This window comes from Pteropus alecto, unplaced genomic scaffold (genome assembly GCF_000325575.1).
Source record: "Pteropus alecto unplaced genomic scaffold, ASM32557v1 scaffold86, whole genome shotgun sequence".
In the NCBI taxonomy this organism is placed as follows: domain Eukaryota; kingdom Metazoa; phylum Chordata; class Mammalia; order Chiroptera; family Pteropodidae; genus Pteropus; species Pteropus alecto.
The window spans coordinates 22,965,212-22,992,389 of record NW_006442109.1 but is presented as its reverse complement, the minus strand read 5'-3'; the positions used below and the strand labels follow the sequence as shown (position 1 = coordinate 22,992,389).

Sequence of the window (27,178 nt, the reverse complement as noted above, 5' to 3'; positions counted from 1 at the left end):
CTCTCTTGTTCACTACAGTATAACAGTGTCCTTAGTATCAAAAACAAAAGCTGGCAATAACAGGGGCACCCAACACATATTTGTTTAATGAAATAAATTATAGAGTAAGTCACCAGAAGTTTATTATAATTATTATTATTTAACATAAGTAAATGTAAATATGTACATTTTTACATTAACATTGTCTTACATTGTTACTGATATTTTTCTTTCATAGAGATTAAATTACTTTAACATAATATTTTTACTTAGATTGATGAAATATTAAAAAAATAGAAGAAAATATAAATCACCTGCATTTCTACAGTTATCATTTGGTGTATTTCCCATCAGTCTTTTGGATCTTGCTATAGATACAATTTGAAGTCTTTTCTTTTTTGTCATATATTTTATTGTGCACATTTTCCCACATTATTACTCTTCATCTTTTTGAAGAGTAATAATGTGGGAAAATGTGCACAATAAAATATATTTATAATTCTGTAAATGATTTCAGACTGTTTTTTATACAGAGTAAGCACAGAGTGGAAATTTATAATTCTTAAAATTACTAAACGCATTAGACATTTGATTTTTAATTTTTTTTTTTGTTGTTCTAAGTAATGTTATGCCCCTACTTGTATAAAAGCTTTCCAAACTTCTCTGATCATTTCTTGATAAAGATGCAAGGCTATGCATATTTAAGCTTTAACTTAAACATTGCCAAAAGCTTTTCACAGAAGGTGTACCAACGTAAATGCCCAGAGTATAGTAGCTTCCATTCCAGAAAAACATGAAAAACATTTTAAATGTCTTTGGTAATTGCTTTAAAATGGAACTTCATTTTATAAAATTTGCATTTATCTTATTTGTGAAGTTGAACATTTTATGTTTATTGAAATTTATGGTTTCGCTTTTGTATTTTATTGCCCATGTTCTAATGGGGGGTGGTATGTGTCATTTTCTTATTGATTTCCAAGACATTTCTAAAAATATGAGGGTATTAACCCTTTTTTAAATATACGTTTTATATCCTATGCTTTTCATGGTTGATTGCATTTTATTTCGTGTGTTTATCACATTGAAATTTACATATTTTAAGTAAATTTATAGTTTTCTTTATGACTCTCCTTTGGTTTTATATTTAGATTCTTTTTTTATCCCTAGGTCAGAAAAATTGTCATGCTTTCTTTTACTTATAGTTATTTTTTACATTTATTTCTTCCCATAAGAATTTTTTTGGTATAGAATACAATGCTATTTTTTGAAAAGTTGATCAATTTTCATATATTAAATTCATATATATATATGTGTGTGTATATATATATGTGTGTGTGTATATATATATATAGATATAGATGTTTCTATACTCTCAATTCTGTTGTAGTAATCTATTTGTTCATCCTTGTGGCAGTACCGTACTTTTAATTAGAAAAAACAAATAACTTATGTAATTATATAAATCTAAGAAACTTAAAATTCAAGGTATTATATCTCACCTAGAAACTTTCTCTTCCTGAAAAATAAAATAATCACTTAAAAAATTTTTTTGCCTTCACATTTCCAAACAATGACTTGATTGAAGAATAAATCCATCAAGGATTTTGCTTATAAAAAATTTCTCTTGGAAGTGGTAAATAAATAGCTTTTCTAGCCCTACAGAAACTAATGCATTAAAGTTTAGATTGCTACTACAAAAAAAAAATCTTCATCAAATGACTTCATAGAATATCTGTAATAATCACTTTGACCATGCCACCTGTGGAATTACTTTGAAACATCATCAAAAACATGCATTTCTCAAGTGCATTGCTCTTTGCTCTGAAATAGAGTGCAGTAGCTATTCTGGATGTGTGATTGATGGATGCTATGCCACTGCCAAATCTTCTTCAGCTGCTAAGTATTGACCCTGCTCTTGAGTATTGAAAATATTGGCAACAAAATGAGATAGAAATAGTGCTAGCTCAATTCATTTCCAAATACCTATAAATTAACTCTGTCATTTTTCTTCTCAAGGTCTAGCATGGTCTATTCCAAAAAGGATATTAGCAGTAAAAAACGATCTCCCTGGAATTTGTTTACAGCCATAGAAAAGTCTGCAAATGCTTTACATTTCCCCATAGTTCTTTATTGAGCAATGAGTTACAATAGTTTTACCCATTTTGTCCGCTAATAAATATTATCCTCAAAACAGTTTACTGAAGTATTCCACAATGTAATTGAGTGTTATTATTTATTTATTTGTTAGTTACCGTAAAACAATTATAGAAAATGAAGCATGGTTTTAAATTAAATATACATGGTTTCATTTAGCCTTCACAAAAACCCTACAAAGTAGGGACTATTAGATTGATTTTACTGGTGAGAAAACTGAGGCTAATTCCTCAAGACTACACAGTACACGGCATAGCTTTGTTTTCTCTAATGTCAAAACTGAAGAATGTTCTCATAAGATATAATTTTGCGCATCCTTGTTTGAGATTAGCTGCCATAATATGGTTGTTTCCTGTTCTATTTGAATAATCTTAAAAGATGTTTTCTTCCCAAAGGCACTGAAAATTTTGACAAATAAAAGAACAGGAAATACTCATTGTACCTATGGAGGAAATTTATTACAAAATAAAATAATTCACTTTAAAAAATCAGTTTAGACTTTTGGCAACCTATTGAGTGCTGGAAACTAATAAACACGCATAATAAAAAACCCTGAGACCTACACATTTTGTCTAAGATGTACATGAGATCTTAGGTACATATGATGTACATAGTATAGCACTGTGGAATCAAATCATCAGGTATGATGCAATGACTTTCCTCAGGGTGCATGTTATAAATCCCAGCCTAGAACACAATGGTAGAAATGACAGGCTCCTGGCTTACCCCAGCCTCATCACCCCATTACCTTTTCCTCGTTTAGCCAGCAGAAGAGTCTTCAGCAAGGTGAGGACTGGAACCTCTGTGCAGGAGACAAAGGAGGTAGAGAGCAGAGCCTCTTGCTGACACTCTGACCAGGCCCTAGCCCAGGCAAGTGAGAGCTCCTTCTCTATAGCTATATATGTTGACCTGGCAATTTCCCCTAGAGTTGCCACCACCTTTCCCTTCTTGTTCTACTGGTGATCATGAAAATCTCTCAATCTCTCCTCCCCCCCACAACCCTCTGTCAGCAGTGGAAAAGTAAACACATACCCCTAATCAGACAAACTGAGACATTGTGCTGTCATCTTAACTGTGTAGAACCAATATGAGAAAATGCTGTTGCTATACCCTCTTCCTCTAATTCTATCTTCTTTTTTCACCCATTTAGGTTCCATAGGAAAAGAGGCTAAGGGTGTTTCTTTAAACAGAGAGGGCTGAAGTGAAATTAATCCACATTATAGAAGGAATGAAAATCATACTCTAGCTGCCCTGGGCATTTACCTTGGGCAATAAGACCTGGTTTCTGTGGTGGGAAACAGATCAGGGATTCAGGCAAAGGGGTTAAAAGATGTTACCAGAGGAAGAATATTATCTGAGATAAGTGAGAGCTAAGGGAGCTAGAGATAATGGCTAACGAAAAAAAACTTATGGAGAACTCCCTCATTCCCACCACTTGTGCTTCTCTAGACTTGGGTGGACACTCTTAGAGGGGTGTGTGTGTGTGTGTGTGTCTGTGTGTGTCTGTGTATTTGTCTGTGTGTGTGTGAGGCAGAGACAAAGACAGAGAGAGAGAGAGAGAGACAGAAACAGAAAGAAAGACAGAGAGAGAGAGAGAGACAAAGAAAGACAAAAACAGAGAAAATTCCAAATGACAATGAGAAAAGAAGGAAAGCCTCTGTGGTCTCTGCTCATTTTTGTAAGCCTGACTTATGAAACTTTGTCTAAAATTCCCGTGCTTGTTTTGTGAATTTACTTACATTACCTTGTACTCATATCCAGTATTGTCTGCTCAGGGCTTTTCCTACTTTGTTTTACATCTCTATCGAATACTTGCTGAATGGTCTATGGCAATCCTTGCTCCAGTCCTTGGAGGTGCTGGAGGGGGAGAATGCCATTTTATGCTATAATGCCATACCGCTATTGGGAGATGGTTGAAAGTATCCACCTTGAAGCCTGACACAGCCTAGGCTCAAATCCCAGCCCCACCATTTACTAGATTTGACTTGGGGTGAAGTGCTGAATGTCTCTGCCCAAGCTATCTCAGCTGTGCAGCAAGGGTAACTAGAGCTCTGAGTTCATAGAGCTGTGTGCCAAGTCCATGAGGAAATACAACTGCTTTCACAAGGACCTAGCACATAGTAAACATTCGCTAAGTTCATTATTTCATAAGAACAGACTACAAAGATTAGAATTCTTTATTCAAGAAGGATGAAAGTGAAGAAAGTCATGGTGGATATGAATATGTTTGGGGCACATACCAAATCTAGGGCACATCTGTGAGAGCTTGAAAACCAAGTTTAAGGCAAATAAAAGCAAGTACTACTTCACAAGGTAGGAGGTAAGTTTATGAAACTCGTTCTTTTATTTGATCTAATAATCCATGCAGCAACTTTAAACAGTACCTTAAACATCTCTGAAATATTGTTTAGAGTTCCTTTTATTTCTTTTACATTAAAATTCATACTGTTTTTTTCATCTTTAGCAATCCTTTATTCTTTAAAAGTGGTATCTTTAAAGTATATTCAATTTAACTATAAATTAATATTGTATAAATTAAAGATATAAACTACATTAACTCATAGCCAAAATAGGACTATTATTTCTCACTTCATTTTTAGAAATGCAAAAGTTCAGTATAAAGCCAAAACAAATCTTTTCATGTCCTTTTGATATGTAATGAGAATCTCCAAATCTTTGGTTTGCTTTATATGTATATATACACATAAAGGTTTCACTGTTCAGAGAAACCTTTTTTTACCTTTTTTCCAAGCTATCTACCTAAAAAACAGAGAATCCCTTAAGATTAGGCACTTGATATAGCCCAAAGTCCTCATGAGCTAACTATGAAACGTTTCTTTTTAAATACTACACTAGTATATTATTCAGTTAGAAATTCTAATCCCCGCACCATACTTTTGAGGTACAACATGTCTTAAGTGAGAATGGTCTTAAAGTACAGAGAAACATATTCAATACTTTCTGTTAAAAATTTATTTTTATTTGCTCTGCTTAGAACTAATATTTGCCCACGTTCTACTTTATGTTTCAGAAATAGACAATAAGAAAGAAATACAAGATTTAATTCCAGGTGGATTTGGTTCTAAATTGATAAAATTGAAGGGTGTCAAATAATCCTGTGAGTATGGCATTTGGATAGCCTACAGTTCCAGGGATTGTTTGATTCTTAATCCTTGTGAAATTTACAGAGGCAAAGCCTTCCCAAAGAGCAAAATACCTAAGAATAGTGTTTCTTCTCTGCCACACAGGCCCTCATCCTCCTCTTAAGAGCATTTTCATCGTCTTTGTTTTTCTTTTCTCTCTGATTCCGATTGTGGTCTCCTTGGATTGCATCTAAATTTATTCCAGATGTATGGATCTAAATAAGTGCCAAGGCACCTGGATATTACCAAGATACTATTGCTGGAACAGGCAATGATGATGATAATAATAATTATAAAGTTATGTTATTAATCTCTTCACTTTACCTACATGGATAACCGAAAGAGCAGCTTTTTGAAGTCAAAAAAATCTAGGTACCTATCCTATCTCTATAGTTACTAACTCTGTAACCTTGGGCAAATTATGGAGCCAAAACTCAGGTAATGGTGAGGTTTGGAGATAAAATGTCGTGCACATGCTTTATGTGATAGGCTTAAGGCAGGTGGAAATTCATTGTAATGTTACAACTGTTAGATTGGGGGTTGGGAGAGTCCTTCTTTTTCAGTGGAAGAACCAAGCATTTAAAAGCATTATATAGGGTTTCAGGATTTATTCCATTATAGCTCAGACAAAATATGAGGTGGTAACTATGAAGTACTCAAATGTTTTTATTATTGTTAAAAACCTCACAGAGCATATACATGCAGTTGTGCACGAAGAAGCAGGCATTTATTCCGATGCTAACTTACTCAAATATTTCTAGAAATATATTCTAAATCAATGTCAGACGACTTTTGCAAAAACTTTGGTTTGCTGTCACAATTCATTTTGGATCCTAAATAGAATTACTCAGCATGATTACTCACTCTAGTCACAAGACTTGGGTCTGAATGACTTTTGATTGCTTCTAAAACTCAAATCCATTCACAAAGCATGAAGATTCGCTATCATTGAGGACTTTTTAAAATTGTGCCAGATGATACCTAGTTGTATATAGCCTATGCTTGTAACTCTATTAAAATGTGCAATGTGAAAAGGACTGGGAATACATGAAAATGATAGCAGTGATTAAAATATAATCATGAGAGTATAAGTGACTCGCTCCCTCTATTTTTCCCTTCCATTCTCTAAATTTTCAATAATGTTGTTTTTTTATTATAAAAAAAATTATTTAACATAAAAAAGTGGTAAAGTCTTAAGGCATAGAGTTTTTTACTCTATGTGTTGAGTAAAAAAATAATTGTGTAGCCCAACCCTTTATTTTACAGGTAGCAAACTATAAGCCTTGTCTGAATGACTTGCTAGAATCTCATGTTAAAGTACTGGCAGGGGCAGAAGCCAGGTCTTCATCTTAGTTTAAAACTCTTCCAACTACGTTATATTTCCAGAAGTGGATTTTCAAAACCTGTCATAAACTTTCCAACATGGCATCCTAGAAGAGAACACGCTTAAGGAAAATTCTGATGAGTTTTAGTTCATTACCATAAAGTTGCATTTTATATTAAAAAATGTAATGATATCTAAACTTGCAAAGAAAATTCACCTTGAACATTTCTACAATATCTTGAAGGAAATGGGATTATCCCTTTAGAGTAATAGAGAGAAAGGAATTAATAGATCTGGGGTTGGGGGCGGGGGGAGTGCAGAAGAAACCCAGAACAATTTATCTTTAATAATAAACTATAGCAGAGAGAAATGCTACCCAAAGGTCAGTGAAGACAAAGCTAGTCTATTCTAAAGTTCAGAAATATAAACCATTTTTAAAAATATGCTTAGAACCTTAAGATATAACTTGTTAAAATATCTTTGAAGTTTTACACATCCATCGATGTTTTTTCCTTTCATAACTCAATTAGAGCCCCTCGAATAGCAACAAGCTTTACTTTTACTGCCTTTTGATAGTGAAAGTGTTAGAAAGGCCACCTATCTTCCTACCTGGCAACAACTCAATAGATCGTTCTTGAGATTGCATTTCTCTAATGAAGCATTCTTCAGCTGGCATTAAATGAAGATTAGTCATTCACTCTTCAGTTGCACCAAGTTTGGACAGTTACTTCAAGATAAAGCATGTTATTCGTTTTCAATTTCTTCCACGTTATTTAGCCCCGATTTTATTTGAGAAGAGAATTCACAATCATATCCAATATTACTAAATTTCCACGCTCTCTAGAATAAGCTGAAAAACCTCCTCCAAAGAAGGGATGAAATGGGGGCAGTTACATGCCACTGCCATGAGACAGGGAAGAAAATAATTCAATCACCCACTATGTTATAATTGACCTGCCTAAGTGCCATTCTTATATTGGGTTTCTGTGGAGAAATTGAAATAGCACTGGACTTAGAACCAATATACTCAAGGTTTATGTTTAACTCCTTATATTTAAGATCTTTACTATCCATGTAACTTTGAGTTACTTTACCTCCTGGACCTGTTTCTTTATCTGTAAATTGGAAATACCACCACTCATATGTGAGGATAGTGGAGATTATTATGTACATGAGAGTAATAAATTATGAATGTAAGATATTATTTGCTTCACATCTAAAATGAAAAAAAAAAGTTAATCACAGAGCAATATGCTTTATCTTATTCTAAGTTTTACGCTCAACTGGCCTTACTACACATCATATATATATATATATAAATTACATATAATTATATATACTATATATTACACAAATCAATATATATACACACATACATATATAAATCCCAGTCTCAATAAAAGAAATACTATGCAATATAAGTTACATAAATCATTACTTCTCTCCCTTCATTAGTCACTGCAGGTAGATTATCAAGTGACATGACCAAAAGCCAAAAGTGAGGAATAGGATAGAGGGTCTGGATTAGATAGATCATCAACTATCCTGAGAGGACTTTTCACAAGGAAAGGCCTAACAGGTGGCAAAACAGCTCAGACTAGAGCTAATTGGGCCTCTGAGACCAACTAATCCCACAAGGATAAAAAAGATGACTGGGGCTGGTATCATCAACAAACAGTATGTGGATGGCTTTCCAAGCACTATACCTTTCAGAATAAAAGTCAAAGTCCTTACTAGGATCCACGCTTTACATGTTCTGGCCACCTATTACCTTTAACCTTATCATATACCATTCTCCCTTCACACAGGTCCAGATATTCTGGCCCTTCCTCTGTTTCTCGGACACGTGGGCTAGCCTCCACCTCAGAACCTTTGCATTCACGCCTAGACTACTCTTACCCCAGGTAGATGCATGGCTAACTCCCATACTTTGAAGTTTTTGTTCAGTTACTGTCTCAGCGAAGTCCTTTCCAATTACCCAATCTAAAATTACAATTCTTCCTCCATGACATTTTATATTCCCTCTCCGTGCTTTTCCTCTTTGTTTCTTCTAACATAGGATATATTTTGCTTATCCCATTTCCTCTTACTAGAATAGAGGCTCCAGACGAACAGAAACCTTTGTGTTTCATTATTGCCATATTTCCCAGCACATAAAAAAGCATCTGGCACAGTAGGTTGTCAGTAAATGCAACTATTATCTGTGGCTGCTTAACAAATCATCCCAAAACTAGTGGCTTAGAACAACTATCATTTTATTACCTTTCGCAGCTTTCGGGGTTTACTCAGCTCAGCTAGGTGGTACTTGCTTGAGGTCTCTCATGCAGTTATGGTTGGAAGAAAGGGCCAGATCATCGGAAAGCTCCCTCCCTCACATGCTGGTGCCTGGGATGAGGAGATTCAAAATATAGGGGATGAAACAGCAGGTGTTCCTCAGGCACCTCTATTTCTATATGGGTCTTCGTGAGGTCTCTCCAGTATGAGGGTTTCAAGGTAGCCAGACTTTTTAATGGTGGCTTAGGACTCTAAAACAAATATCCCTAGAAAGAGAACGCGAGGAAGACTTGCCACCTTTTATGTCCTAGCCTTGCAAATATTATGGCTCTGCCATAATCTGTTCATCAAAGCATTAGTCATGAATTAGTCATCTAGGCCCAGGAGGAGATATAAACATAAACTTCACCCTTTTTTTTTTATAGGGAATGTAGAAGTTCTGGAAAAATCATGTGGGCAGAAATACTGTAGCCCACGATTGTAAAATATAATCTGCTATGCCAAGAAAAAACAAACAAAACAAAACAAAACAAAAAAACAGTAAAGTCAAAGGCAGATGTCCCAGCAAAGAAGTAGAACATGGGATGGACCTGAAAATGAGAAACAAGTTATGGTCCCCACAGGCAAGTGTAAGAAAATATTTACCAAAGGAGACACTCAACCAGGTGCACCAGAATTTGAGGGTACCGGTAAGACTAAAGTGCCAAGAATCAATGGGTATAGTAAACAGTAAACATCAACAAAGGATTGCTATCGAGAGCCTTGGAAACCAGAATTTTAATCCTAACTTTAGCACTAACTTTGTGGCCTAGGGTAAATAACACCCAGTACGCTACCTCTATCGGCTATTTTTTAGTCTCCCAGTAATCCCTGTTTGAGGATTTCTGATGAAACTTTGTCTTGACCTTCTCAAAGCAAGGTAGTTTCTTCAACGTGGCTTTCTTCTCTACCCATAGTAGGTACCTTAGCTCTAAAATTGAAAGGGCCAAAAATGTCTTAAGACCCTCATCCCATCGATCACTGAGGATAATGGATCTGCATGCTTGTAAATCTGGGGATACACACAAACTATTTAAATAGTATTTTCTTGTATTTCTTGCTCCAGAGTAGTTTTAATGGTTCCATGTTTTAAACCAATAGGCTGTAATTATACAATAGTCAATCTTGTTTTTAACCAAATTCCTCTCATTTGTATTTAGACAAGTTTGAATTGCCAATTTGTGAATATACAACTTGATTCGGCTCTATTTATAAATGTTAGAAACTACCAACGTTCACTCTGTCAAGTTGGATCGACTCCTGAATTAGGCTTTCTCAGGTCCTACTAGAGCACTCTTGACAGTGTAGTTTTCAGTCATGCAGTTGCTACACACCTACAAGCCCTACGGCTAGAAAGGGATCTTTTCTGGGCCCCAAAAGATCCCATCTTGGCACTCAGAATACTGAGTTGCAGCAGTTTCTACAGAATTAAGAAATAAAATCATAAGGAAAGATACTGGATTCCTCTATTTCTTAACCTGCATGTTTTACTTTTCCAGTCGAAGTCAATATTAATGCTTTTCTGTGAAGCTATGGCTTTGAATATCTACTGAATTTAAAGACATAACTCTTTCACTTGTCGTTTTAGTAGGCATAACATAATTTTATTTGTCTTTAGCCCTTGGATTGTCCCAGGATGTGGCAGGTGCAACTTTCATGGCAGCTGGCAGTTCAGCTCCTGAATTAGTTACTGCTTTCCTAGGTAAATATTGCTCTTTGTATTTTTTTACTATCTCGATGTGATTTTATCTATTTCAAGTCAACACTAACTTACCTACTATCTTGCTCATAGGTGTATTTATCACAAAGGGAGATATTGGCATCAGCACCATTCTTGGATCTGCAATTTATAATCTCCTTGGCATCTGTGCAGCCTGTGGCTTACTATCTAATGTGGTAAGAAAACTTTATTTAACAAAACTTATTGTCTTGACAAATATGAGAACGGTTTTATAGAATGGAACAAACAAGGCAATAGTAGTGTGTTCAATCAAATTTATTAATCAGTAGAAAAACAACATGTATTCAATTTTAAGTTAACCCACAAATAGCTCTTGGTCAAATTTATGAAAATCAGAGGTTTAGAAACAATTTTGCTTAAAATTCCTTTTTCTCTAAGCAATATGCAAAAGATAACAATATTTAGCTACAAATATACAAACAATTTTAGTATTACACTAACCATGTACTTGAAGTTACAGTGTAATGGAAACAGTAAATTATTATTTTACAGGTTTCAACGCTATCGTGTTGGCCTCTATTCAGAGACTGTGCAGCATATGCGATTAGTGTAGCGGCAGTTCTTGGCATAATATTTGACAACCAAGTTTACTGGTAAGCTTGAAATATTTGTTATTCTTATGTAAAACACAATTACAGAGATGATTTTATGAAATTCTGATGGTTTAGTAATATTTTTTTTCAGGAATATTCAGTCATATCTCAATTATGTGCCACTTCACCATTTCTAGTGGGTCTCTGAGCTAAAGTTCCTCATAATTGCTGATTGGGTTCTCTTCCCTTCCTTGCAATTTTTTTAGTCAGGTCAGTCTCCTTATTAATCACTGGATAATAGAACCCTTTCTTCTCCCCAGTGACCAATCAAAAAAGTCTCCCAACTTCTGTTGCTCATTAAAGTCTTAACAGTTGGCTTTTTCATCTACTGGGTTATTGTTCACCATGCCTCAGTTAGAAGTGGTCATGGTCACAAGACTGGAGAGAGATGATGAAGTAAAAGAAGTTCCTTGAAATTCCTCCAACTTTCTCTTTGAGATTTATTTTGCAAGAACTATAGCCTTCTTCCTCTAAGAATCAGCAATGTTTAGGTTTCAATGTTAAAAATTGTTTGCTTTGTAATCTCCATGTGCCCTACATCCCAAGAAAATTAAAAAGCAGGTGACTTAGTGAACAGATTTTTTTCAGTTAATATGCAACAGGTATCTATTTGATGTTTATCCCTATGCTAAGAATCATAAGGCATTAAGAAATGTAAAACATACAGCCACAGAAGCTGTGCCTTACACAATGCCAGAGGACACCAGAAAAATAGAAAACAATGTAAATGGCATCCCTCTGGAGTACAACTTAGCAGTGCTGCATAATACCTGCTATCAAGAAACTTAAAATCTAGCAAGGAACAAAATTTCTAAATTAAATCCTTCTGAGATCAGTCTGTCTCCCAAAGAAAGAATGCTGGCTACGGTAGGGATGCTTCTGGGACTCAGGAGCTGTCTGTAAGGGATCAATGACTGTGATCACATTCCTCCACTGGGGAAATCAAGAACTCTGTGCTTCCAGCTGGAGTAGAGATTCACTAGCTATAAAAAGTAAATGCAAGGTTCAAATGTAATGGTATTAGCTCATCACGATTCTTTAAATAGGAAACTGGAGAGCAGGAAAATAGTTCTCAGAGCCTAAGGTATAATTTTATTTTTGAAAATATGTTTTCTTGTGAATTCAGTTACATTAGAATAAATAAAATTAAAAAAAAAATCTCTGTATAGCAAACTGAAAATCCCCAGTCAAAGCCTAACATATTCTGAATATTTTATACAAAATTCCTACACTGGGATGTCTGAATAGACACAGCTGAAATGAACTAACATGCTATATTCTTTTATAATTATTATCTATTTGGGGAATGTATTCTGCCAATGAACTGAGATGAGGAATGCCCATCACTATCTATTTCTTTCACTTTAATTTTGAAAATATACAATTATTTTCAAAGCATTTTTATGCCTACTATTTGGAAGGAATCTATAAATGAAGACGAGTTTACGATCCCTGTTTTTTTGAAATATAGAAAGGACAGTGTCAAGATTTTAACAATAAATTTAAAATAACACTGTAACCAAGTCTGGACACAGCTACAAAATCAAAATATAACTAGAAATATTTGTTCTATTGCTGCATTAAGAATTAAGCACATATTGCCCCAAAGCTGTTAACTCTCAAATAACTTTCATTTTTAATTAAAAAGCACAAATTTCTCTAATTTACAGGTATGAAGGAATTTTACTGCTTTTGATATATGGATTGTATGTTTTGGTGCTGTGTTTTGACATTAAAATTAACCAATATATTATAAAGAAATGCAGTCCTTGCTGTACCCGTCTCGCCAAAGCTATGGAAGAGAGAAGTGAACAACAGCCACTGATGGGATGGGAAGATGAGGGTCGACCATTCATCCGTCGGCAATCAAGAACCGATAGTGGAATATTTCATGAAGATTCTGGCTACTCCCAGCTTTCCATAAGTTTACATGGTCTTAATCAGGTTTCTGAAGGTAATAACCACATCCTGCCCACTATTAAGTCTATTCACTAATGAAACTTAACCTCATTTCAAGTCAGCAAGTACCATATAGTTACTATGTAAAAAACACTGAAGATTAAGAGATGATGAAGAGGCAGTCCATATCCTTAAGAAGCTTCCAGTATTGTAGGAAATAACAGATTAGCTCAAATATGAAGGTTTAAGTACTTAGAGAAAGAAATAAAGTGTAACTGTGTTTCCTAAATGGGATAAATTATATAAACTTTAATGAGGATGGTTACATAGGAAAGATTATCAGAAGGGAGAATTTAAACTGAGCCTTGCAGAATGGTAAGATTTTAACTGATGACCTAATTTATAACCAATAAGTAATGGCTGCTACAGTCGTTATTAGGTAAATGATGCAGAGGTAAGAGTAAAGTATATTCTATGGTTGACACCAAGGAAATAAGCAAAAGATCTGTTCAAGTACTAGCATAACTGAGCACAGTGAGAAAGCAAAGGTGGATAGAAAGAAATAGGTTAGGAAGAGACTTAAATGCTTGTGTAAAAGTCTTTATAGGTTTGTGAGCAGATAAATTATCAGAATTGAAATATGGAATAAAAGACATGGAGGTCTGTAAGAGGCTACTAAACAGCTGATGTGCCCAGACAAGGCAAAGGCAGTGGAAATGAAAGAGAACAACAGACGGGAGACAGTGCAGAGATAGCATCGCCAAGACTAGGCAGTTGAAAGACTATACATGAGACCAGGAAAGGGAGCAGAGACAATTCTGAAACTTTGATCATGTCTAAGAAAATGGGAACACCACTTACAAAAATTAGGAATTTAGGGAAAAGGGCTTCTGCGGAGAAAAAAGTAAACGGTTGAGTTTTAAACATATCATTTGAAGCAGCAGCAAAACATTTAGGTAAATACGTTTAGTGGAAGGTAAAATTAAGCTATGTCCAGAAATATAAATTTATGGATTACTTTTATAAAATGGTTATATACAACAGAGTCTAAATTTAATTTAGTACATTAGGAAGGGAACTTAGATTCTAATTTACTAACTAAAAAAATTAAAATATCACTTTTCCTCTTACAAAAACTATAGTTTTAGTCTTTCATGTACAAGAGGTATACGTCTCTAAGTTAAATTTTAAACAAGAAACTCAAAAGAATCAGTCCAAAACTTTTTATTACACTAAAATTATATCTAATATTACTTAATGGTCCATTGGCTGAGGTTTGGCAAGTTATTTTTGTGAGTTATTTTACTAGCATTAGTTGTAATTTGATTAAATATATGGAACATCGTTTTGTAAATGCATACAAATTTTAAACAATTTTCAAGTGAATTCCCATGTTTATCCAATATATTATTGTCTTTCACTAACTTCATAAAACAAACTGAAAAAAGGGAAGATAGTCCAGTTTTATAAATTACACTGTAGATTCTACATTAGTTCCTATTTTCTTAAGGTTTTTTCCTAAGAATTGTGGTGAATTCTAAATTTAGTAATGAAAAAAATGAAACAAGCTCCTCCAACTCACAATGAGAATTAGAATGAAATTTCAACTTAATAAAAAGATTATGCTCCAGTTATATTATAATTCCTAAGTATGAATTATCTGATATATAGGGCAGGCTATCAGCATATTGGGGAGTGGAGATTAGAGTAGCTAAGGTATAAACCAGGTTAATCCCACAAGCGAACATATTATTAAAGACCATCTACATCGTTAGAAAACCAAGAGAGATGTTTAACTGACACTTGATAAACATTATCGCTAACATATTTAGTGAATGACCGAAGACAAAATCAAAAAATGCTGAGTATCACATTTTACAGTCTGCCCTAAAGTCTCAATTAGTTTCCTTTTGCCAGCAATATCAGTAATGATGTACTCAAATGTTTTAAATAGCCTCCTAAAAACTGATACAGCTAATTTATTTCAATATAGCTTTCTAAATGGACATTTCTAACTTAATCGGCCATTTGAGAAAACTCAAAATCATTTAATTTTTCCTCAACAGATCCACCAAGTGTTTTCAAAATGCCTGAAGCAGATTTTAAAAGAATATTTTGGGTACTATCCCTTCCTATTATTACATTACTTTTTCTAACCACACCAGATTGTAGAAGAAAGTTTTGGAAAAAATATTTTGCGATAACTTTTCTCATGTCAGCACTATGGATATCTGCATTTACATATATCCTGGTTTGGATGGTCACGATAACTGGTATGTATCTTAAGTGCAAGAGCATAATTTAAAAAGAAAATAATCAGTTTCATATAAGAACTGTATATATTTGCTAAAGGTAGTCTAGCTAAGGATTAATTTTTTTTTCAGCAAAGATTAGTGCTATTTACAAAAGAATTAAATATTAATACACTAATCATTAAGGTTTTGTGAACTGCATATTACATACCAACTATATTCTCACAATTATACAGCCCAGAGGTACAAGTCAAGGGATCACCTTATAAATGAAATTGGATTCACAAGATGTCTAATATGCTAATAATTAATTCACATTGCATGAGGTCCATAATATGCTCTTTATATTAAATTCAATTCCCTAACAAAAATATAGCAAGATGCCAGTATTTTGAGAAAACGATGGGTGCTCACTGTTTAACTGGATTATATTTTATTTTGCTGTTTAATATGGCAATACAAACATACTAAGAAATTAGTAAAAAGAATATAAAATTAGGTTTCACTTTAGGTTTCTGCTACCTTCATGATTAATATTTAACTACCAGTGCTTCGCCATAATCAGCTCTAGTCCCACAGAACTCCTAGTCCAGGAGGAAAAACTGAATACAAACACAGAACAAGAAATTCAGGAATTTCTCCCCAAAGGGTAACCAGAATGGACTCGTATCAGAGGTGAGCAAACTACTGCTCTCGTGTGCCCAAATCACTAGGTCTCCTGTTTTTGCTGATCAGGCCCATCTATTTACATGTTATCTATGGTTGTTTTCATACTACATTAGCAGAGCTGAATAACTGCAACAGAGACCATATAGCCTGCAAAGCCTAAAATAATTACTATCTGGCCCTTTACAAAAAAAGTTTGTTGACTTCCAACTTTTCCCAAATTAATGTGACCTTAGAAGAGTATGCTAGCAAAAAGCAAAATATTTCTTTTTCTTTTTTTTTAATAAGGAAAATAAAAAGTCCAATTAGCTTGCATAGTAAATCTCTCCAAACTTTCTCAGCCAGAACATATTTGACATTAGGAAAACAACAAAATCAAGTAATAGATCAGAGAACAGCCCCCAAGATGACAAACATTAATGTTATTTATGTACATATGAACTGTGGCTAACCAGTAACAAAAATTAACCAATTTCAATTCCAGTATCAATATATAAGCATGCAATAAATAAGCTACTTAAAGTTTCTTAACTGACATTTTAAAAAAGAGAAAAAGAAAATTTTCAATTACAACAATAAAAGAGCAGTTACATGAATTTTTTTAACTTCCCACTGGTTTTGTTTCCTAGATTGAATACATTTCTGAAAAATGTTGAACTGACATCAAATTTAACAGAAGCATTAATAAGTTGGGACTATAATGTTAGGAAAACTCAAGCACCCTATTTTGTTTTCCTCAGATTTATGGTGCTTTCCCAAAGAAAATACTAAATTAAAGTACATCACTAAAGTAGAACTTAAAAAATGTATACCATGTTAACACATTTACAGTTTTAAAATAGCTATAATTTGCTTAACACTGACCACTTTAAGAAAATGCTTTAAAAAAAGAGAGAAAATAACCAATCCCATTAGCATATATTAAGCAACAGCCTTGCTGATATAACAGTGGACATTCAAAACTTCTGTAAGCATACCAGGTAGGGAAATTTTGTCTATTAAATATCTGTCATTAAAAATCTTTGCTACCCATGTCCCCAGTTTACCAATATTATTCAAATACTTCGCTAGCTAAATTCTAAGTACATGTTGGTCGTGAAATCTAAATGTGCCTATTTTCTTTTTGTTCTGGAAAGAAATATCTGAAATATGTGCAGAGAATGGTTAGTGAATATTATAAGTTTTATAACTTATAATATCTATGTTTATCACAGGAGAAACACTGGAAATTCCAGATACAGTAATGGGCCTTACTTTATTAGCTGCAGGAACAAGCATACCAGACACAATTACAAGTGTGCTGGTTGCAAGAAAAGGTAAGAAGTAGGTCCCTTAAGCTGCAATGCCCATTCTTCAAGCCTGGCTGAAATACACTAAGTACAGGTACCCTTTTGAAATATTTATTTCCTCAGTAACGTACTTTGAAGAAAAAAAAGGAGTAGCTCAGGAGGAAGGATTTAGTATTCAATTAGTTTTACTAAATCTAATTCCCCAAATAATATTCACCTGAAATGTGCACGAAATTGTAATTAAACATGTTAAATTAGAATGAAAAGCAACAAGTAATCTACATATCTTATTGAAAAACAGTTTAATAAATAAAAATAATTATTAAATAAATGTTAATACTTTAAATACTAACCTCCTAAAATTAAAAATACAAATTCAGTAAGACTTTTGTTCTACAACAATTTTCCAAAACCATCAAACAAAAAAAAAGTATGTATCCAGTGTTTTTTCTTATGAAACTTATTAATAAAATACAGTATTGATATGCACATTTTAACAACATACTTTTTTTTTTGCAGGCAAAGGAGATATGGCTATGTCTAACATCGTGGGATCCAATGTGTTTGATATGCTGTGCCTAGGTGTTCCGTGGTTTATTAAAACTGCATTTATTAATACATCAGCTCCTGTAGAAGTGAACAGCAGAGGACTGACTTACATAACCATCTCTCTCAACATTTCAATTATTTTTCTTTTTTTAGCAGTTCACTTCAATGGCTGGAAGCTGGACAGAAAGTTAGGAGTAGTCTGCCTAATATTATACTTTGGGCTTGCTACATTATCAGTTCTATATGAACTTGGAATTATTGGAAATAACAAAATAACGGCCTGTGGAGGCTAAAATTAATAGTGTTACGTAGGAAACGTGAATGACAGATAAGGGCAGGGAAAGAAAATTCCATTTCTTCATTTTAGCCAAATAAAAAATAACCTGAACTTTAGACTCTAAAACTTATAGTAATTCTTTATCACCAAAGAAAAGTAATTTAAAATCAACCAAAATCACATCCTAATTTGTCTGAGTCCTTTCTTTTCAAGGCCAATTACATATATAAAACAGAAGTTTTGAAAAAACCATCTATGTTTTACCTTATAATAAGTTGATAAAAGCTAGAGAAACTTGAACAAACAAATCCCACTAAGTAGTACTGAAAATAACAAGGAAATGGCTTATTTCATTAAAAACAGTATAACCATTCATTTAAACTGAATGACCAGACTTGCTGTCTTTAAAAACCCAAACTAGAGATTAACAAAAATCACAGTATATTTAACACTATACTGTTAAAAGCTGGTGGGAGTTTTAAAGTTCATTTTTACAGCTTTTGTAAGCATACAGCATTACTTAAAAATGACTTTCACTAGGAGATTCAGCAAAACAGATGTAAGAATGTTCCAACCGTGGTTTGAAATTATGCATTACGATCCAAGCGAACATCGATTTCTCTGCCACTGATTTTTATGCCATTCATTATTCTGCAGGCTTTTTCAGCTGATTCTGGGGAGTCAAATCTAACTGTTCCACAGCCTTTTGACTTTCCATTCTCCATTTTTATTTCTGCAAACATTACATGACCTGTAAAAGAGAAATTATAGAATTACTAATCAGTTTAAACAGGTTCAATACTTCACTACACAAGTTTGAAATTTCTCACAGCCAATAAAATGGTAAGTAATTTGACCTAATGTTAACATTAACATTAATGATTTAAATATAATACATCATATAAGCATTATTCACATTTTACATTCTGAATATAATGCCTTTCATATAAAGTAATGAATACATACAGGTTAAAATATACAAAATTGGAATCAAAATAAATTTTAGGATTTAATATTAAAATAAGTTTTTTTGTTAAATCTTGAGTTTCTAAAGTGAATTTGATAGCAATAAGGCAAGCTATAACAAAATGTCACCAAGTAATTAAACCCAATAACAAATTTAAACAAAATTTATTTTTAGACAAAATTGTTACTTTCTACCCGATCTCCTCTTCCTTCCCTTCTATCCTCCATTTCAACTCCATCATTTATCGAAATACAAAGTGGCCATAAAGATCCATCACCCAAACCAGAACACTTGAAAGAGTAAAAGGGGGGGGTTATTAATAATTATATACAAATAACATATGTAAAGTGTTAAACTCGATCTACCCAAGTTTAGATGTGAGGTGCGTGACTACTGAATCTTAACCACTAGGCCACCAGAGAGCACAGGTGTGTGACTACTTACCATAATATTTCCCTCCCCTTGAATAGTATAGTTGCCAGATTACTACAGGATAATTTTAGTTTGGCAACAAAATCAGAGAGCCAGACACATTTAGTTCTATAAAGGGAGAAGAAAGGAAAAAGGGGGGAAGGTAAAAGTGAAGTGCTTAGCAAAAAATTCCATAAGCTCTTTCCAGGTAATGGGAACAATTTTTATCTCATGCATGAGTAAGTTTTTTTTTTTTTCCTTTTTAAATACTGATCTGATTGATTTCTTATCTACAACATTCTGGGCTACTTTTCTACTTTTGTGTTTTCATCCATTACCTATCCCCTCATAAATAAATTATTTTAAAAATAACTGTTATGTCAATCAATCATTCACTCAAAACTAATTAAATGGTCCAAGTTAATAAATGTCACTGAGCCAAAACCATGATCTTGTAATTAATCCAAGCCACGCAGTCTTTAACTGTGTTATCAAAGTCATAAAACAGACTAATCTCCAGAGAAATTATATTACAATGGTTTAAGTAGATATAAACAATGCTTACCCTACAACACACACACACACACACACACACAGAGGAATCACACTTTCTACAAAACAAAGGACAAAATAGTATGCAATGAGAAATCGGTACCACAAAATAATCAAACATACTGCTGTTACATATACTAGTCATAAAAATGACTTATCCTGCAGTAAAAGAAAGCTTTCTACTTTATTTAACCCAGCCTATTAACTCCTCAGTACATATTTGGGAAATCTTATATAGAAGCATATCTAAAATTAGACTAAAATAAAGCATGCATGAATGCATGCATACAAACATAAATAAATACACAGTTCAATGAAATCTACTTCTAAAGTGAAGCTGTAACATAACCAGAGGAGAAAAAAAGCAAAATCAGATATTCTACAAAAAACATTTATGACATAAGGGACAAAAAAGTTTTACCATTTCTTTACAAATAAAAAAGTGACTTCATCAATAAATGTTCTTCATATGTTATTTTTTACTGTCACTGCATTATTTTTACTGTTCGGTTTTTCTAGAGTCAAAGTCTACTAGTCATGCTTGAAGCAGCATGTGCTTTTAGTAAATAAAATATCACGTTTCCATTTTCTATGCAATTAATAAGCATACTCATGTTGAAATCTGTGGAACAACGTTATATTTGTTTACATAGTTTACAGCAGAAATAAAGAACGGGCACTATAGTTCTATAATGTTATGGCCCTGCATCATACTCAGCCAGAGGGTCAAAATAGAGCTACAGGGTATACACAAAAATGGAGCAAATTTGAAAGACTATGCCTATTTAACTTCATTAGCACAACCTGAAATAATGTGGGATCCAACTCTGAATGGGTTACTTAATTTATTTACTCAGCTTTCTTAAAAATGTATGTCACTGAGAAATTATATAGGAATAAAAAGATTTTATTATATTCACTTATTTTTCATTTTTATATTTGAGCATGTGAAAACATTTTTTCCTGAATTACAAAGGCCAAGGAAATGCTTTATTGAGGGTAATATAACCCATAACACAATATTTTCTCAGCCTTTGTAATTGCCCATCAAGGACAATTAACCACTAAGAAATTTAATAAGCAGAGGGCTTGCTGGTGGCCCAGTGACTAGCAGATAATGTCTAGGGAGATGCATGGAGCAGCACTAGACTCTTAATAAGAAGCAAGCAAGAGAATATACTTATTCACCTGTGGCTCAAGGGGGAAAAAACAAAATACTGCCTTTTACCGAGAAAGAGGCTATTCCTGGCTTGGAGCAGATTAAATTTTCCATACTCTGAAAGAAAAATTCTTAAATTTAAAAACAAAGTGATGTGAAAGAAAAATGGATCACCCAATTCATACAGACCGGGTAATTTTCATAGTTGTCGATAGCTGGTCACTTAATTCTGTATCACCATAACTTATTTTCTTTCCCATCAGTGCAGTTCAAGATTAAAAATAGGAAGATGGTAGGAAATTATTTAAGTATAGTATTACCTCAATATAAATCTAAAAGTCAGAAGCTTTATAATTAGAATTGAGAAGAAAAACAAAAAATCGTTACTCTCATGATACAATGATAGACTAATCAAAAAGGGACATAAGAATACAGCTAAAATAACAAAGTGAAGAATAATAATTTAACCACTTTTTTAATGGCTAAAATGCTGTACACATTTTTTAAATGTAGATTTAGATACTATTTTTTTTACTTTCAGAAAATGTCTTTGAACTGATTTCCTTCTGTCAAAAAAAGGCCAGTCCACCATGAAGTTCACCGAAAGATCTCAAGTTTGCCTTACCTATATCTGACATCAAAGGAAATCTGCCTACACAGTCAATTCAGTATTGGTCACACTTTCATTGATGCCATTTGTTTGCCTCACTTTGTTCTTTCTCATGTTTCATTTCTACTTTTTAAAATAATGTCATATCTCATTTGGAGATTTTTTTTTCACTCAAACTACAACAATAAAAATTATCTATACTTGCTGCCATTGCTCCTCATTTGATATATTTCACTAAAGATCTAATATGTTCATTCCTCTATAAACTATAGGATTCATGGCCAGATGCTGCTTACTCATTCAGGTAGATCTTCTTACATCTACAAAGACTACCAAAACCTCAAAACAACTTTATAATTCTGCTTTCTCTTAGTGGTGACTGTTTATTAGCTGACTCGTTTTCAACAACTTTTTATCAAGAAAAAAAGTTTAGTTCTCCATCTTTGACTAAAATATAAAAAAAGATGATCAACAAAAGAAGCCAACAGAACACTCCACACAGATTCACACTATATGTTGAGGGCAAAGATAATATCTTACTTTGTTCAAATTTTGAATTCTAGTATCAACAAACTGCCAAAAATACAGTATTTGTAGATTTAAAAATTGAATAAATGAAGATCTGCTCAGAATGCTGACTCACTTAAAAACATTTAATAAACTCCTACTATATGTACTGAGGCAATGAAAAGTGCTAAGAAAAAAAGATGACAATTCTTGCCCTCAAGAGCCTCCATCTAGGAGAAAAGAAAACACGTGAACAGATTACTGCAACAGTTAGGTATAAAGTATTCTGAAAACACAGTAGATAACAGATTCCATAGTGACCACTCTGATGACAAGCGATCACCAAAAAGGCTACGTTTGTGAGAGAACACGAAACTTACCCCTTTCATGATCTTCAAAAATTAAAGATATACTCCAAATACTCTTAACTTTCCATTAACTCTCAAAGGCTGAATTTTTAGCCCTTTTCATCATTATATGCCACCTATATAACTTACTATTGTGCTTATAGTCTCTGGGAACACCACCTAATAGTATAAAAATACTATCGGATTTCCTAATGTGTTACTTTGTTCCACTCACTCTAATTCTCTCATCATCACAAAAAAGGCCATGTTTTCAAAGTACTAAACCATCTAATCTTCTGCAGACCTAATGAACATATTAAAGTTGTATAGGCAGTATTGTTATAGCCAAGAACAGTTTATAAAATAATTAGAAGAGTCACCACAATGTACCTATATCTAAGGAGTTCCAGGCAGTGGGTTCTATGCTATTAGGTAAGTTTCCTGTACTGTGTAGACAATGGAGTGTATAGAATAGGACAGCTATTAACGCCATGTCATTTGGATGTCACAGCATTTCATCGGGTCATGCTGACAATGCACTGCACTATACTATAAACAAGGAAATAAATTTACCGTTCATTAGTATTTCTCACAAGAAAAAGTAACCCTTTAAAATGTAAGTAATCATAATAAATTAACCTTTTAAAAATAAGGTAAAAAATCAAGCTTTTTCTTTATCCATAGGAGACAATGACAGGTTCTACTCTAAATCATGTTAGTAGTAATTTGGACTGCTCTAAGAGCATAGCAAAATAATTTGTTTACCTGAAGTGAAATTAGACCTGTTATACTGCCTAGGAGTAAAAGTCTAACCACAGTGTTTAAAAGTTTAAAATCAATTTTTCCTCCATAATCACTATGAATATATCTGCAGTCATTGGCATACTTACCACACTGACTGAATTTCTCTTTTAGTTTCTGCCAAGTCAAGTCAAAAGGCAGCTAGAATGAAAAAAGGTATTAGTAACAGATATATAAGGCAAAAAATAATTTTAAGTATCTTTTACATTTAGCTGCTTACATTTCTGACAAATATCTGGTTGCCTTTGGAGCCTATTCTGTCTCTCATTCCGCTTCCCATCGGACCCGATAAAAATCCTCGATCCATATCGATGCTCCTTTCCAGTATAGCTCCTATACCTGGTCCCATTCTATCAAAGCTGGAACTCATCCGATCCAGTCCCATCCCCATTCCTCCAGTCACACTGTTCATGCCACCCATTCCACCACCTGGATTTTCAGAAAGGGAAGGGAGGATTTGGGAGTTTGGTGTTTTTGTTTTAAAGGAGAGAAAGAGGAAGGAGAGAATCATTTTTGAGAAAGGGAGAGAAAAATTAATTTGTTTATGTAATTAGATAATACGTAAGCATAAAATTATTTTCATACAGGCCATATAACATTCTTCCAAGAACAGAATTTAATTTGGTATACATTTCGTTAGTTGAATGTTAATGGCTAATTCAATCTGTTAATTTTAGCCACTCGGTAATATATTATACACATGCTCTTTTATAAAATTATACTGATCACAAAACATCATATATAAATTATATAAATTTTCTACCAATTACTTTATCCATTAATGTTTTTATCCTCATTTTTATTTTCTAATACACCAAGCTTAATAATTGCTAGAACAAAGATACATGGGGCCAATTCAAATTATTACAACTCCAACACATCAATTGTTGCTCTCATCATACTCTGCTACATAATATTCTTTTCCTAGCTTACTTTTCACCTCAGGATCTTCTGTTTCACATATAATTTCTCTTTTTGTATCAATTCATTTTTCAATAACCACAGAAACACATAACTTTTAATTTCAAAAACTTTTAATCTGCAAAACTTGTGGAGGTAGCAAAAAACAATGGAGTCACATCCCTTTAGCTGCAGCTTGAGAATTTAGCTCGTAGCTCATATCCACTTCATTTTTATGAATTGAGTTCCCTTTAACTATTCCAATACTACTTATTCTCAAAAGTTTTCCTTTTTTCTCATATCTAAAATCCTCATAGAAAGCAATATGGAAAATTAACTTTGCCCTCAAATTAGCTTTCCGTGAATAACAAATATAAAAATAGGGAAACAGAAGTAGAAACACTGAGGTGAAAATGGGAAGGTAGGGAAGTTAACCTTCATAGGAAAACGGCCAAGGCTGAAAAGATGATAAAAAGAAGGAGTAACATGAGAAGCAAGGTACAGTGGAAATAGTTACCTTGAGCTGACAAGATTTTGAATTCACTCTTAGAACAGTTCAAATAGGCTGTGTTTCCTATTTGTGTGATTTCAATTAATTAAAGGAAGTCAATAAAGTATGCAGAGCTCACAGAGACATGGTTCTGCAAGTAATAGAGGTCAAAAACTAAGCCAGAGTTAAGCCTTAATATAAGGCCTAATGGCATTCCCCAGTGCTGCAACTATTCTTGATTCTACCACAAGAAAGGTTTAAGAGGTGAAGACATAAGCATCCGTTTCAACCTTAGCCCTTAACCTCAGGAGGTCTCTTTAGAAGTGTTACTTTATCTGGGGCAATTCTCTTGCACTCTACCAAAAGACAAAAAAAAGTTGTTTGCAGATGAAATAAGCTAGTTATCAATAGCAGTTGTAGAGAATAAGCAAGGAAACAAAGTTGATGCTAATGCAAAAGTTGTTCCTAACACATGATCAGAGAAATGTCCAGATTCATTAGTTGGAAAGGAGATTCTTGGATTGGCTTATAGTTAACACGTACTCTGGTGTTAGTTTAGAAATATCAAAGGAATAAAATTCAAAGTTAGTTCAGAAATTTCAGTAATCAAACAGAAAAACTCAATAACTATCAAAGTTTCTTTAAATTATGACAAGACATATTAATATATAAGAACAAAGTATTACTATACTACAATAACTACTCTTGCAAAGTCTTTGCAAGCACTCAAATATTACTGAATAAATTCTAGTAAAATTTAAACCTACTTATTCCAGATCCTACTGGCCCCATGTTAGAAGCTCCTATTCTTCCTGCAAACCCTCCAATCATTGCACTGCCTAAACAAGGATGGAAAGATAATATACTAATTAATTTAAATAACCATACTTTAAATTCCTAAGGTATTATACTCTCAGAAGATAGATGTACAGTAACTGAAAAGTATAAAGTCTTCTACAAATAGGATTCAAATACGTAAGATACTGAAAAAGAGAACCAGTACATTAAAACCTCTAGTGTTTTTTTCTTCTAGTGTAAAACATTATAAATTGTGTAAAACATCATAAATTTCCAATTTTTCACATAAAAAGAGGAACAAACTTTGAAAAATATAACCCGCAAAGACAAAAGGAGAACTATGCGGCCAGCCTACCAAGTCTACCAAAGGAATCTCCAAAGCCTCGATTTAGTCCAATATCACCACGTCCAAAATCTCTCTCCACGCTACTAGTCATTGCACCACGGTATAGCTCTGAAAAGATTATACAACAAATTAACTCTTTTCCAAATATATCACTATGTAGTAATCCATTTAGGAACATACTGAAACTAAACTAAAAAGATAGTAAAAGTCACAAATACAGAAAAAGTCTGTGATTTACCCAACTTACCTCACGTCACATTCCATTTTACCATTCCTGTCCCTATTCCCTAGTGCCCACATAGACCCTCCGAAAACATCTATAGTATCCATTCCTAAGTAGGGGGGGAACATTTTAATAATAGGTTAAACTAAATGTAGCATACACATCTCACTACATACATTTACCTACCTCCCATTCGGCCAACTCCTCCAAATCCTCCCATGCTATTCACTGCTTCCAGACCACCAAAACCAATTCCTATGGAATAAAGATTAATTTTGAGATTTGACTGTTAGTTGTATAGCGGAAAGAGACACTTTACAAATCACCTTCCATATCCCTTAAGTATGTACCAGGCTCAATTTCTGCTAGCAGCCTTGAGGATGTGAGTCAACAATAAACCATGACTTTTTCTCTCTTGGAATTCTCAAAACAGTTCCTAATTTACGAAAAATGGTGGTGGATACATACAAAAAAACAAATGCTTATACATACCTCCTCCAATTCTATTCATTCCTCCAAAACCTGGACCATCCATTCCCATACCTCAAATAAAATACACAGTATGTACTTTCAGTAAATCTTATTTGCATGACCAAAGAATGACAACGCAATACAGCAAAAGAGACACCACTGGTTTAGTCACAATGGAACACTAGAGAAGCAGCAAGACACAGGTGGAATGGTTTAAAGTGTTATGCCATAGCAGAAGTCTATTCATGAGTATTCAAAAAGGCCTCTTTGAATATTTATTAGACAAGAAAACAGAATTCACTGGCCACACTCACATTCAGTTAGAGAATACCTAGGAAGATATTCATTCATTTCTTTTTGTTTTGGCAGAACAAAGAAATATCTCTATCACTGTTTCCCCTACCCTCCCTTCCCCCT

At 33.6% G+C, this 27,178-nt stretch overlaps 2 protein-coding genes across 3 annotated transcripts in view; one reads left to right on the top strand and one right to left on the bottom strand.

Moving 5' to 3' along the window:
- SLC24A5 (solute carrier family 24 member 5) overlaps positions 1-18,242 on the top strand; it is a 19,850-nt gene extending 1,608 nt beyond the window's left edge. Inside the window, exons 3-9 of the mRNA XM_006920390.1 lie at positions 10,532-10,615; positions 10,706-10,809; positions 11,147-11,247; positions 12,918-13,201; positions 15,213-15,419; positions 17,279-17,380; positions 17,873-18,242. Of these exons, the coding sequence (XP_006920452.1) occupies positions 10,532-10,615; positions 10,706-10,809; positions 11,147-11,247; positions 12,918-13,201; positions 15,213-15,419; positions 17,279-17,380; positions 17,873-18,195 (1,205 nt within the window). The 3' untranslated portion in view covers positions 18,196-18,242. The remainder of the gene's footprint in view (positions 1-10,531; positions 10,616-10,705; positions 10,810-11,146; positions 11,248-12,917; positions 13,202-15,212; positions 15,420-17,278; positions 17,381-17,872) is intronic.
- Positions 15,815-27,178, bottom strand: part of MYEF2 (myelin expression factor 2) — a 31,012-nt gene continuing 19,648 nt past the window's right edge. The window contains exons 11-17 of one of the 2 annotated variants that reach the window (XM_006920392.3): positions 26,783-26,833; positions 26,477-26,545; positions 26,077-26,175; positions 25,691-25,762; positions 23,754-23,962; positions 23,623-23,674; positions 15,815-18,930 (exon numbers count right to left, since the gene is read on the bottom strand). In XM_006920392.3, coding sequence (XP_006920454.1) covers positions 18,767-18,930; positions 23,623-23,674; positions 23,754-23,962; positions 25,691-25,762; positions 26,077-26,175; positions 26,477-26,545; positions 26,783-26,833 — 716 coding nt within the window. In that variant the 3' untranslated portion in view covers positions 15,815-18,766. The remainder of the gene's footprint in view (positions 18,931-23,622; positions 23,675-23,753; positions 23,963-25,690; positions 25,763-26,076; positions 26,176-26,476; positions 26,546-26,782; positions 26,834-27,178) is intronic. The other variant, XM_006920393.3, reaches the window with a different exon arrangement.